We start from the raw sequence: 13,953 nt of genomic DNA on the forward strand, positions 1-13,953 counted from the left end.
GCAGTGACACAGTGGGTCAACTCCACTGGACAAAATTTTTATGAACAATGCATACTGGCTGCTTTTCATCATAAGAAAAATGCACAAATAATGGTAGTAGCCATGCTGAAAAATAGTATTTGGTAACTGAGAAGAGAATTTTCTATATCAAATAATGTTATTCTGCTCTTCATAGCTGTTTCAAGTTACACAGAATTAAATAGGAGGCACTGTACATGCACTGTAACACAAAACAACAGACAGGAATATACACTACAGTGACATAAAAGAAAGTTAGGAATGGCACGCTGAGGAGCAGTAGTATGTCCAAAAGTAAAACCACAATATAAAAGAATACTTATTATAAAAAAATGTTTTTAACTTGCATCTATCAAGGGATATACACCAACTGATATGATCTCCATTAATTTCTCCTCAGTTTAGTAAAGACTTAGAAAGGTTTTGAAGATTATTTTGCTCAGAAAATGTCAAAAATGGAATAGCTTAATGGTTATGTTAATCTCTGAAGACTTAGACAAGATTCTTATATGCAGGGAGCCTCACAAGCCTCTATTTCCACAGTCAACATCAATGACAATTATTTAAAGTCAATCATTTATTGAGCAATAACATGTCGATAGCTTAAAACAAGTGCCCTCACTCTGACACAGGTAATCCATGCCATGGGCCCCTCCCAAGCATGGAAATTATTTATTGTATAAGATAATATCAAGATTTATTAACAAATTTAAATAATTCATAGTAATATTTTGCCCCTACCAGACAAGCCAAGGTGAGGGAAAAAAAAAAAAACTCCGCAGCAGGTATTCAAACACTTTAAAATGAGTTGTTTGAACACCCATACCTTAAATAATCTAAATACATAGAGTATGTTTATCAAATATATTTCAAAAAAATCTCCTGAGTTTTCTTTACGTAAGAAATAAAATTATTAATAATAAAAACTACCCTTGTTTGCTACATCTACATATTCCATTTTAGACTTACTTTTCTGTTGATTAAAGGGACTTAAGCAGAGATCTGGGATTTAAATTTGCTTTTACAATTCTAAAACCTTAAGCTAAATGAAGATGTTTCTTAGCTGACAACTACTGAATGACTCTGCTACAAGAAGCTGCACAAAGAATTTACTTCTAAGCTTCAATTAGCCAGTGAGGCATAATGTAAAACTGTTATCCCTCAACTCAATTTTTTTTTTTTATTTTATTTTTTAGTTTAACCACTGGAACCAAAGAACTTGTAAAGCTATTAATAAACATAGATCTCTTTATGTAGATCCCTTTATCCTCTCAGTGGGACATCTAACATAGGATAATATCTCACATCTAAATACAGAGAACATAACACATCAATACACATCCTAATGAGCAACTGCTATTCCTTGCTGTTTCTCAGGAAAAAAAGCCAACAGGGAAAATGTGGCAGAAAGCCAAGCCTCCAGTTTTCAGAAACACACTTTTTTCAGATATGTATAGCAGAATATAGAGAACTTTCACTGTTTTTTTTTTTTGCTGAATCTTGGATCTTTAAGTATACACAATATGCACTTACTCAAAAACACCCTTAATTTCTGACTAAACTGAAGAAGTGCATGTGCATCTCTACTGAATTTATGTTTATTTGTATACATACCAAACACTGCAAGAGGTCTTACCTGGGACTATTCATTGACTTAGGAATTAGTTCTGCCCAGGTAACCTTAAGAGATTCTAAGATGAACTTATCTGAACTTGAAAAGTACATATCTACCTGCTATCAAGAGATTTGAAACTGCCTGGATGAATGCACCTGTATGCATAAAGGTTGTTGGTACTCCAAGTCTAGTGGGATTGGCCTCTGATGGGATTATGAGAAACTTCCAGTGTTCCTTGCAGCAGCACTGTGCTTGATTTTATTCTGCATCTATTTTATTTGTGATTCTTTACAACAATATGATGACACATGAAGATTAGGGAGGGGCAGAGTGTGTAAATGATAGAAAAGTATTCTTAAGCTGTTTACAATGCTTCCACTCAGCTGCAAGATGCAACTATTTAGCTGAGATCTGGTAATTCACCAATGTGCATAGGCTAAGTCAGCTACAGCATCAAATACACAGATTTATTTAAGCCAACACTTGTTTCAGATCCCTCAGCCTATGAGACCTTCATGCTGCTGAGAATAAAATTCTGCTATTTGATGGGCCTTCTCTTTGCTATTCTTCCTTAGAATCTTTTCTGATAGAAAAAATTCCTAAATGAAACTACAGTTTATTTTTTACATTGATTTTGAAAAATTAGCAACCAGTCTGTATTTTATTTTGTTTCTTTAACGGCTCTTTTTAACCACAAACATAAGAAGAGGATTTTGAAAAGCTTTCAGTATTTTTTTCTTTTCTCCTCATTGACTTCTTATATCAGGAGACATCACATAGTAGCAGAATAAATACAAAACACTGTAATCACACATTTTAACATAACTCCAACGTGTCATATGGTTTGAAAGGTAATGAAAATCTAAAAAACACTCAGAAAAAAAACAAAAACACATAAAATCATCCAGCATCTACTCACTTCATTTGGTGGGCAAAAAGGATAAATAAAAATGCAAGTAAAAGTTTTTGTTATATGTGTATTTATATGTATTTCCTCAATTTCAACTTTAAAATGATTTTGTTGAAAATGGCAACATTCTAATCAGAAAATGTCGTTCATCTTTTACTCTCAGACTTGCTCTCTTTTTTTCCTTTTTTAATAGCACTTCTGACCCCCCTTTTTCCTATTATCTTTCTATTTTCTCAGGTCAAGTGCCATCCTCACTTTTGCATTTCTCTAAAGAGATACAAGATATTTGATAAACAACAACAAAACTGAACCACAAGTTAATGACTGCACAGTTCAGCTTAATAAGCACCCACTTCAATTAATAAGACTTAGTACGTCTGGAGCATGGTAGCCAATTCTTTCCAATCACTTTAGCACATTTAATCCATATAGAAAGTTCAAACCACAGATCTGTAAAGGAAAGCTGGACATGGGAATATTCAGCTAACAGAGTTAACAGATAACAGCATGAGGATTCTTTGCCAGCTTTGGCTCAAAAGGCAGGCTTGATTTGACTGTGTGGTGATACTGCCCTAGTAATATTATTCAGCTATGTTTTTCACAGCATAAAAAACCTCTAAAGAATACCCTTAAATGTGAGCCGACTCATAGAAGCTCTAGAAAGAATAATAATCAGATACAAAGGCAGCAAAGCAGTCAAAAAAAAAAAAAAAAAAAAAGAAATACCTTACTGCTCCTAAAAAATTAATCTGTTTCTCATTCTGCAGTAATTCAAATGGAGGTAGTTTTTATGCAGCAATACTAGAAGCAAGAAAAATAGCATTTCAACACATCAGGTGACTGATAGCTTACAAAGGTTGGAGCAGGTAAACGTCCAAAAGTTACCTGACAGCAGGAATAACCAGGGGACAGCTTGACAAGGAAGGGACTCCCCAGATCAGACATGGCTATCTCTGTGTGCATTTGATATGATCCGCTGATGTAGATGAATGTTTCTGTAAACAAAATTCAAAGAAATACAAGAAATACGTCATGCTGCAATGGCAAATAATTACCTCAGAGAGGTAACTATGTGCACCGTGAGGTGCATGAAAATTACTCATAAATAAATGGAACAGCATTACCTTCAGCTCTACCCCTATAAATAAAGAGCTGTACCAGCCTGTGACAACCAATATCTGTATAAACAAAGAAAAAACAATTGCTTAATGCTGCTGTAATCCTGGCTCTTTCCTCAGCAATAAAGTCCAAAGATGAGGAAGGTGTTTCTGCAGTCATTGCTAAAATCACAGAATTGCTCAGGTTGGAAAAGACCTTCAAGATCACCAAGTCCAACCTCAATTTAACCATAGTACCCTAACTCTAACAACCCACCACTAAATCATGTCCCTGAACACCACAGCCAAAGGGTTTTTGAACACATTCAGAGATAATGACTCAACCACCTCCCTGGGGAGCCTATTCAAGTGCTTAACAACCCTTTCTGTAAAGAAGTTTTTCCTGGTATCCAACCTAAACCTCCCCTTGTGCAACTTGAAGCCATTTCCCCTTGTCCTGTCACCTGTCACTAGTGAGTAGAGACCAATCCAACTCTCTCTGCAATCACCTTTCAGGTATCTGTAGAGAGCAATAAGATCTCCCTTCAGCCTCCTCTTCCCCAGACTAAGCAGCCCCAGTTCCTTCAGCTGCTCCTCATAGGGCGTATTCTCCAAGCCCTTCACAAGCCTTGTTGTCCTTCTTTGGATCTGCCCCAGCACCTCAATGTCCTTTCTGTATTGAGGTACCCAAAACTAAACACAGTACTTGAGGTGGGGCCTCACCCATGCAAGTACAGTCCTGCTCACCACACCATTCCTGATACAAGCCAAGATGCCATTGGCCTTCTTGGCCACCTGGGCACACTGCTGGCTCGTATTCGGCTGAGTGTCCATCAGTACACCAAGGTCCCTTTCCACCAGGCAGCTTTCCAGCCACTCCTCCCCAAGCCTGTAGAGTTGCCTGGGGTTGTTCTGATCTAAATGTAGGACCTGACCTGACCCTACTGAAACTCATACAGTTTTCCTTGGCCCATTGATCCAGTCTATCCAGGTCCCTCTATAGTGCCTCCAGCAGATCAACACTCCCTCCCAACTTGGTGTAATCCATGAATTTACTGAGGGTGCATCCAATTCTCTCATTAAGACCATTGATAAAGATGTTAAATAGGAGTGGCCCCACTACCAACTCCTGGGGGATACTACTCATGACTGGATTAAACTCTAAGACTATCTTGTCAGTGTCTTCAAGCACTTGAAATTCAGGAAATAAAGTTCTGCAAAGAGGTGTTCACTTGCAGTTCCTCTGACTTTAATGCATCTTCCTCTGCCCTCTTCAGGCAAAATCCTTCAGACCTTTGTCCTCCACGTGCATGCCATCACCTTGTTTACATCAATTCCCTCAGGCTTTATCACTGTCTGGAGAGAGCAAAGGGACTGCTGGAAAACAGCACCCTGGAGACTGAACCATGTAGACCACAGCTTAACCCTAAAGGACACATTTAAATTGGCTTTAATAATGTTACAAACTGAATTTAGAATAAAAATTAATTTCCTTTAGGATACAGTACTCACTCTCATCACAGCCCAAACAGTTTTAAGCACGCTAACCATGCTGCAGACCATGGGAGCCAATGGAATAAGCTATATTTTCTCATGGGGTCTACAGACTTGACATTGTTGTCTGTGCTAGTGGGGATGAAAGCTTAATTAAAGATCTAATCTGAACCCTGGCAAACAAACTGCCTTTGGATTTGAACTACAGCAGATGTGCTTCAAACAAAGGTAGGAAAGGATAAACATCTTCAAGGGGCCTTAAAGCAGCATATTTTGAATGCCGTCAGTGCTGCCTTCACTGAATACTGAGACTTTTTCACGAAAGATTATGCAAAACAACACTAAAGGCTGTCTTGTTTATACATTGATATTACACACATATTGCCTTACATCTTGGAAAATCAGCTATTGTGCTGCCTCAGTCACACTCCATAGCCATTTATTTCCCATGGATACATAATGAAGCAGAGGGTTAGATCCAGCCCCATGTGAATAATCACAGATCTTTAGCTAGACTGGCACAAAGAGGTAACCATTCCAGCTCCGTGTACAAGCAGGCATGCTGCACTCCACGGCATGAGGGAAACTCCCCTCATTGCAATGCAAAGAGACATCAAAGGATCCTCTCTTAATTTGCAGCTGAGGCTCTACAGTAGTCTCCTTAAGATCTTCATTAATCAAAATTTGATGCTGCCCTCCCCAGGAAAGAAGAAAGATGAACATTCTGCGATGTCACAGATAACTATTTAAACCCGAAAGGTTCTAATTTAACGTTGACAAAAAACTTGCTCAAATTCTGAAAGCCTTATTACAGAGCTGTGATGTGGTTAAAACAAGCACGGTAATAGATGGTTACAAAACCACACCAGAATAACCTTTGCACTGACTTATAAGGGGAATGCATCATTACTGGGTTTGAGAGATACTGTGTGGTAACCTCAAGATCTGCCTGAGATAGAGGCTTCAACCTACAGCCTGTAGCTCTGTATAAAGACACAAACCTACTATGAAATGATTCAGATATCAAAGCAGCTTAAGACCCCTAGCCCATATGGGCTAATTTAACATGCTTGTTACGCTGCAGAGAAGTTTCTTCAGGCCGCCTTAATTACAACTACGTCTCACCAGTGCCTAGAATAACTAATGTGCAGTCACATAAGTGCTCCAGTTTTTCTGGAGCTGTGAGCATTGGGAAGCTGAGAAACAGCAACATTTGCAGAGAACACACTAATGAAGACTTTGACCTTCTACTAGAGTGACAATAAAATAAAATACCCAACTGCTACTCCAAAAGCAAATAGCAACCATTTGTTGCACTTCACCACTCAGGAACCAATAGTATATGAAAATACAGTCAGAGTTATTAGATAACATGCATGCACATAACCACAGCCCACTAGAGTTTAACCAGAAAACAAATTTGAAATTCCTTTGCCTTTGAATATTTAAGGTAGAATAATTAAAGTTTCACTTTCCTCTAATGTGAACATGTGAGAGAAGCATAGAGGTCTGAATGTTGTATAATATACACCATTGTAAAAATTAATTTAAAGGGATATAGTCTATAGCAGTCCAGTCTCCATTGGAAGCATCATAACAGTTACATTTTAATATAAGAAAAGTCACAGAATATTTGCAACTGTTATTTGATAATAACAAGCACATTAGGCAGCTTTAAGCAGTACATTAATAACACTTCAATTTCAGAAAAAAAATTAATAAATTAACTCTCTATTGGAATCAACTTTTTCCAACTGAGTGCACTTTATAGCAACTAAGGGTAGAGAAAGAAATATTGGTTTATCCTGGAGAAAAATCAATCAATTTACCTGTGCTCTACGAAAAAACTACAGTGGCTTTTTCTCTAAATATTTTTTGTAAAAGCCCTTGTGAATGTTGGAATCAAAAGTGATCATCATATGTGTGACAAAGTTAGCTATGCCTGTTCAAAAGGTATGATCTCAAAAAATTCATTGTTGCATCCAGTCTCATTTTTCTTCAGTTGTCCAGCAAACAAAAACAAGGTTATGAAGACATAGCAACCATATAATGTCTAAGAAAAAACATCTGTGAAAAACAGGCTCTCTGTAATGTATGCTATATTATATACATACTGCGTAGCATACATTTCAAATTCAGTTTCATCAGATAGGCATAATTAAGAATGATTCATATATGTGTATATAATCTCTCACCATGTCCAGACTTAGTTGCTTGATCTCTTTCAGGGAGTCTGCTGTCAAAGGGAGACCCTTCTTTCATTATGTTCCACTTCGTATCACTTGTGCTCAGTATTTTCCATCCACAGAAGTCAGTGTCAAAATTACATACAGTGTAATTAGCTGTTGTACATAGAACAAGATATAATTAAGTTGAAGTGGACATTTTAATGAAGCAACATTTTAATGACAATTCTTGGATGTAAAAGGAGTCTTAATCAAGAAATCACTGGTATGTTCCACAGAAATATGGATTTTTTAGCTGGAGAAAAAGTTGTAAAATACAGTAATAAATCAGGCAGGTCCCTCCATTCTTAAACTCAGAACTGCAAAAGAAATTACCTACAAAAGAATAAATTGTATCTTATTAAGCATGAGATCTATACATAGGCTGCCATCAGTTACAGATATGTAATTATATTTTTTCAAAGACGAATTTTACTGGAAATTTAATTATGAGTGCATGGTGGAAAAAAAAATCAAACATACTTACAGAAGAGTTAAACTACAGACAGGTGTTTTAAGGCTAAAAGGAAGGTGATTTTCTTTCAGAAACACATGGAGAATGTCCCTCCCCACAAACTTTTTGCATCTATTTGGTCTGGACAGGTATACCCTTCTTTGGATAAGGAACTGGCTGGAGCGCCGTGCCCAAAGGGTAGTGGTTAATGGAGTTAAGTCCAGCTGGCGACCCATTACAAGTGGTGTTCTCCAGGGGTCAGTACTGGGGCCCATCTTGTTTAATACCTTTATTGATGACGTAGATGAAGGGATTGAATGTACCCTCAGTAAGTTTGCAGATGACACCAAGTTGGGAGGTGGTGTTGATCTGCCTGAGGGTAGGAAGGACCTTCAGAAGGATCTAGATAAGCTAGATCGCTGGGCTGAGGTGAATGGGATGAGGCTCAACAAGGCCAAGTGCCAGGGCCTGCACTTTGCTCACAATAACCCCCATGCAGCTCTATAGGCTTGGGCATGAGCGGCTGGATGACTGTGAAGAGAAAAGGGACCTGGAGGTGTTGGTTGATGCTCATCTGAACACGAGCCAGCAGTGTGCCCAGATGATCAAGAGGGCCAACAGCATCCTGGCCTGCATTAAAAATAGCGTGGCCAGCAGGAGCAGGGAGGTGATCATCCCCCTCTACTCAGCACTGGTGAGGCTGCACCTTGTGTATCGTGTTCAGTTTTGGGCCCTCACTACAAAAAAGACATTGAGGCCCTGGAGCGTGTCCAGAGAAGGGCAACGAAATTGGTGAGGGGTCTGGAGCACAAGTCTTATGAGGAGCAGCTGAGGGAGGTAGGATTGTTCAGTCTGGAGAAGAGGAGGCACAGACGAGACCTCATTGTACTCTACAACTTCCTGAAGGGAGGTTGTGATGAGGAGGAGTTTGGCCTCTTCTCCCAGGCAACAAACACAACCCAAGGAAATGGCCACAAGTTGTACCAGAGGAGGTTTAGATTAGACATAAGAAAGAACTTTTTCTCTCAGAGAGTGGTCAGACATTGGAATGGCCTGCCCATGGAGGTGGTGGAGTCGCTGTCCCCGGCAGTATTCAAGAGGCATCTGGATGAGGAGCTATGAGATATGGTTTAGTAGCTTGTGGTAGCAGTGGTAACGGGAGGGTGGTAGCGCTAGATGATCTTGAAGGTCGTTTTCAACCTTGTGATTCTATGATTCTATGCAAACATTGAAGAGTAGGCAATTTCCAGAAAGACTACTGTTTCAAAGAGAAAATAGGAAGTGCTCCCAGAACTTCTTGCCAAGCACGACTTACAGTGCTTACTAAGTATATATGGTACAAATTTAAAAATATGTAATAGTAACCATACTGCTTCCAATGCTTGATATTAGGCATGGTAATGTAAAACTTCATTAAATTAGATGACAAATAAAGAACAGGCATCAGCATGAGAGGATTCTGACATCAGCATGAAAGTGGTCTTTTTAATCTTTCAAATGATCTAAGAACTCTTTCTCACCTTCCATGTTTATATTAATTAGGATTTGTTCATTCATCTTTCACTATGATAAAAGAGATCTAGAAGTGATCTCTATTTAATACTAAAAACATAGATTTCATATTTTTTTCACTTCATTAATTTCATTGATTTCAAAGACTGTTACATAGCACAAAATTGAACAAAGTTTCTTCCCATGAAAGTTCTGATTTTTCAAGTTTTCAATCATATTTATGTAAATAGACAGAAATTACCAAGTACGGTAAAACATAAGAATATATAAGTTCTTATAATAAACTACATTTTCACGTCCATTCATGTCAAGTTAACTTGAGCAAGAAAAACATTGTTTTTCCTTCCCTATTGCAATGAAGCAAAGAAAAACCTTAAAGTGAAGAATCCTTCACATTGCTAAGAAACAGCTGCTTGCCTTTGTTTTTATTCAGTATGGAGTTCTGACAGCTCTGCATCATGAGAACACTTCAAAGAAAACAACTGAGGATATGTTCAAGGATAGATGGTAGAATAACTAAAAGAATAGAGGCTAAAATATGTCCTATTGTACAAGATAGAAATTTGAATTGGAATTAAATGTGAAAAGATATAGTTCACTCAAAATATCTCAGAGGACAATGTCAAGACGACGTGGAAAATGTACACAATGGGAAGAAAGGAACAAAAGAAAAATACAGGACAGTTTTTGCTTTAGGTCTCTTTTGTTCAAGACTGCAGAAAGTGCCAGAAAGACAAATTTTCTAAGCTGATCAAACTGCTGAAGAAACAAGTTTCACCTTTAGAGTTCTCTTTCCTGAAAAGAGGTGTACATATGAAGTATTCAAGACAGGTATTAGCTATTAAAATATACAACTTTAAAAAGAGTCATTTTTATTTTAAAGGTTTTTTGTCTTCTTTCTTCTCAGGTATTAGATCAAAGAATCAAACATCTGCTATGACTCACTCATATTTTAGAGAATCACTTTTTCCTCACGTTTTATTTTTGAGAAGATGAGCATACTTTTGTGCACTGTTCAAACAAGACAAGAGCTTTAACCTGAAAGTGCTTACACACAAAGTGAAGCATATAATCTCAATATCTCAGGTTAAACTGAGAAACTGTTAAACTTAATTTCTTTAAATTAAAACATACCAGAAGTGAACTGATAATCACTGCCATGTGGTAAACCCACTGAAACTGCAGAGGCAACAGCAGATAGCAGAGTGCTAGGCACAGTTCTGGAAGAGGATTGTGTATTCCCTGGGTCAACACCTTAATTCCAAAGGTGCCACAAAGGAGAGCACTGACTCCCTTTTCTTTCTTTTGTGCACTCTTTAGTTTTTCTTACCCAACTACGATAAAAGCAATATTAACTGGTGACTCCCACTGTCTTTTCTTGTACAGTATAATTACATGCTGACTATACTCAGGCTACTGTTTTTCAATTGCACAGTGCCAAAGCTCACTGTCCAAGCCACAGGGTTTAAGATTAAAAAGTGTAATAAATTGTGGGCATAGAATAGTATAAACCTTCATATTTAAAATGGTATTTCAACATTCACACATATAACTTGTTTCATAGATAGTTACTGCATGGCTCTTTAAGTGTTTGAAAGGAACAAAAGGCTAAAACTGTGAAATAAAGAGAACTCAGTCAAAAACTGTTCCTGAATCTTCTCAGTGAATTTGAAAATAAAACATTAACAGTGTCCTCCATCTTGCTTCTCTGAGTGACCCACAACATTTTAATCTGCAGCTCCCAAAAATAATCTATATCATTACTGACACCTGAAATACACATACAGTTTTCATCTGCAACACACATTTATGTGTTGCTGTCAATAGAAATAGATTGTCACCTGTTTGTCACTAGCAAAAAAGTGTACTCTGCACAAAAGTTATTTTAAAAGTTGCAGTCTCTAAAAATACTTCTAAACTGAGGTCTAAATCATTTCACAATTCTCAAACATTTTCCATAATTTTCTTTTCTGTTTTATTTTTTTTTTCTTTTGACTGTATGGTGAAAACCATGTCTTCTAAGCAGTTATTTTCAACTGAAAATATGATTTAGATAAACCTCCTGAAATATAGCTCATGTCACCCAATATATTTTCTCCCAAAAACTCTGACAGCCTAAGTTAGAGAAGTGTTCTAAATGAAGTTCTATGGCAGATTTCAGTTCCTTTCAAATTAAAGAATTATGGATTGTAAACACTGAAGGCAAGGGATACATTTAGACAAAAGTGCGCAAAATTTTCTGGTCCTACTCACCTTTCTAAAACCCAAAACATATTGCTAAGATCTGACAAAGAAATAGAAATCGGAAAAAAAAAGCAATGCACTATGAACATGGTCATAAATTCGTATAACAGGAAATATACTAGGAAAAAAAAAGAACGCATATAAGTAATAGAAGTAAGCTTTCTTATTTTTTCTTGCCATTCCTTGGATAGACCTATTTAGGTTTCACTATTCTCTTCAGCACTTTATCCTTCTAAAGTTCACTTACAGCAAGCTCCTGGATCCTCATCATTGCTGTCAGAGCAGTCTGGGTAAAAGACACAGGACGATCCAGGCTCAGTAGATTTCCCATTAGTGCAGGCGAATTCTTCTACAGAGTTGAAAGCTGAAGACTCTGAGCGTGCGATCTCCAAAAACTGGATGTTATTTAAACAGATGAAGCCTGTCCTGCTCTGGATTGTTCCCTTAAGTGTCAGCTGTGCATTATTAAAGTTAAAATATTTGCATTAACAGACACAGAGAAACTTTTTTTTTTTTTTCCTGCTGTGAAATAGTAAAGTCCTATTTGCAAAAAGCGCTGGATGCTTTCCATTAGAGAATGAAGTCAAATTTCCAACTGTCTTACTGGTCCATCCAACCAGTTTATTACAAATCCTAATCAATCAGAGAGATGGGGAAGGGGAGGCTAGCAAGTATTACAAATTAGGATGATGGGCTGGGGAAAGCAGGTGATAGGAAAGAAGCAAGAATTATGTAAAGTGGGGATAGTCCCCACCAAGTCACCACCAGCAGCGCCCTATTGTAGTCATGCACAGGGGACAGAAAGCACAAGGGAAGAAAAGGGATTTCAGACAAAACAGAGAGAAACTAGAATAAACACACTTTAAGATGTAAGCGGATAACTTTCTCTAACTTCCTGCGCCCTTTAGTTTGAAGTCTAAAGAAGCATCTTCCATTAAAGTCAATATCCATAATTACAAAATCTTCTAGCAACATCAGTTCTCTAGTAGTTCAAATGGAAAAAAAAAAAAAAAAAAAAAATCAACAATGCTAAAAATATTACATTGTCACATAATTATGGTACCTTTACTTCCCTAAGCTGATCATGATGTTTCTGTATAACAGAGAAAATTTTTGCTGCATAAAACCACTTCAGAATTTTGTTTTTGGATACTACAGTTAATCTTATACACATCTGGTGCTTTATATATACTTTTTCTTACAGGAAAAGGAGATGCAAGTGACAACAACAATTTGTAATACAGCACCTTGCTGAAATGTATTCATTTGATACATGTCAAAGTGCCAGTGCTCGAAGTAGGCTTGGTCTTCGCCTTTTCACAGAGATTCAGCAGATTGTTGAAACAGTCAATTATAAAAGTAATTCACATTATTATGAAAAAAAAAATGTTGACATAAAATTACTTAAAATATAAGCCTTTAATTCTTTTCTGTAAATTGAAAAGAAAAAATCAAGGGGGAGATACTCTCTCAATTATTCATTCATGCCATTCCACTGAAATCGCATGATCATTCACATCATTCCACAATAGCATTTGTATTTAAACAAGCTGTTAATAACTAAGATGGACTCAGTTGCTCTGCTAAAGTATGCTGAGATATGTATGCATTTTCTTGCATGTTACTAAGGCCAGTAGTTTCATGCTGTACACTGTTTTTACTAACCTGTGATCAGAGCTTTATTCAACTGAAATAATGAAGAACAGAGCCCTTCAGGATATATATATAAACTTAACAAATTCCTACAAATCCTAGAACATTTATAGACAACAAACATTTTCAAAAGACAAAGCACTTGCCTTTTTGCACTCATACCTTTAATTTTTCTAGCCCTGTTGGTACCCGTATATACGCTTTGGCCCATTCTTTGTTAGTCGTGATGTTGTTTTCCCACAAGACATACTCCTCCTATGGAATGTAGAATATAATGTTATAAAGTTATCTTTTGATCTTCTTTTGATCAATCACTTACTGTAATTGATTTTTTTTAATACCCGAGACAGATAGATGGATCATTACCACATATATAGTTATGAAGAAATACAACATCAGAAATTCGTTTGCAATCTTTGCATCAAAGTCTCTGTGAAGTGAGGCAAACAAAAATATTTACAGTGATTAAATAGGTTATTATTAATTATTAGAAACTAATGTGGTATTTAATTAGCATGAATGATACGTAAATTAAACCATAATATTGCTGGATTTAACTGTATGTTTCCACGGCATTCTCAATACCAGTTTCTCTTTTAGAAATAATTATTCCTCATAAGTTGTGCTACTATGAGATCTAGTTCTCTTTCTTAGAAAGAAACTTTGAGGTCTGCCAAAATTACCCAATAAACTGCAAAGAAAATATATTATTTAATCTGTAAAGCAAACAG

The 13,953-nt window shown here is 36.9% G+C and overlaps 1 protein-coding gene across 4 annotated transcripts in view; it reads right to left on the minus strand.

The window, feature by feature from the left end:
* MALRD1 (MAM and LDL receptor class A domain containing 1) overlaps window positions 1-13,953 on the minus strand; it is a 208,446-nt gene that overhangs the window by 174,667 nt on the left and 19,826 nt on the right. For 3 of the 4 annotated variants that reach the window (XM_085227299.1, XM_085227300.1, XM_085227298.1), the window contains exons 8-11: window positions 13,385-13,477; window positions 11,817-12,024; window positions 7,330-7,476; window positions 3,429-3,538 (exon numbers count right to left, since the gene is read on the minus strand). In XM_085227299.1, coding sequence (XP_085083425.1) covers window positions 3,429-3,538; window positions 7,330-7,476; window positions 11,817-12,024; window positions 13,385-13,477 — 558 coding nt within the window. Of the gene's footprint in view, window positions 1-3,428; window positions 3,539-3,667; window positions 3,905-7,329; window positions 7,477-11,816; window positions 12,025-13,384; window positions 13,478-13,953 lie in introns of those variants that run through there. The other variant, XM_085227301.1, reaches the window with a different exon arrangement.

The sequence above is a fragment of the Meleagris gallopavo genome, chromosome 6 (genome assembly GCF_905368555.1).
Source record: "Meleagris gallopavo chromosome 6, MGAL_WU_HG_1.1, whole genome shotgun sequence".
Lineage (NCBI taxonomy): Eukaryota > Metazoa > Chordata > Aves > Galliformes > Phasianidae > Meleagris > Meleagris gallopavo.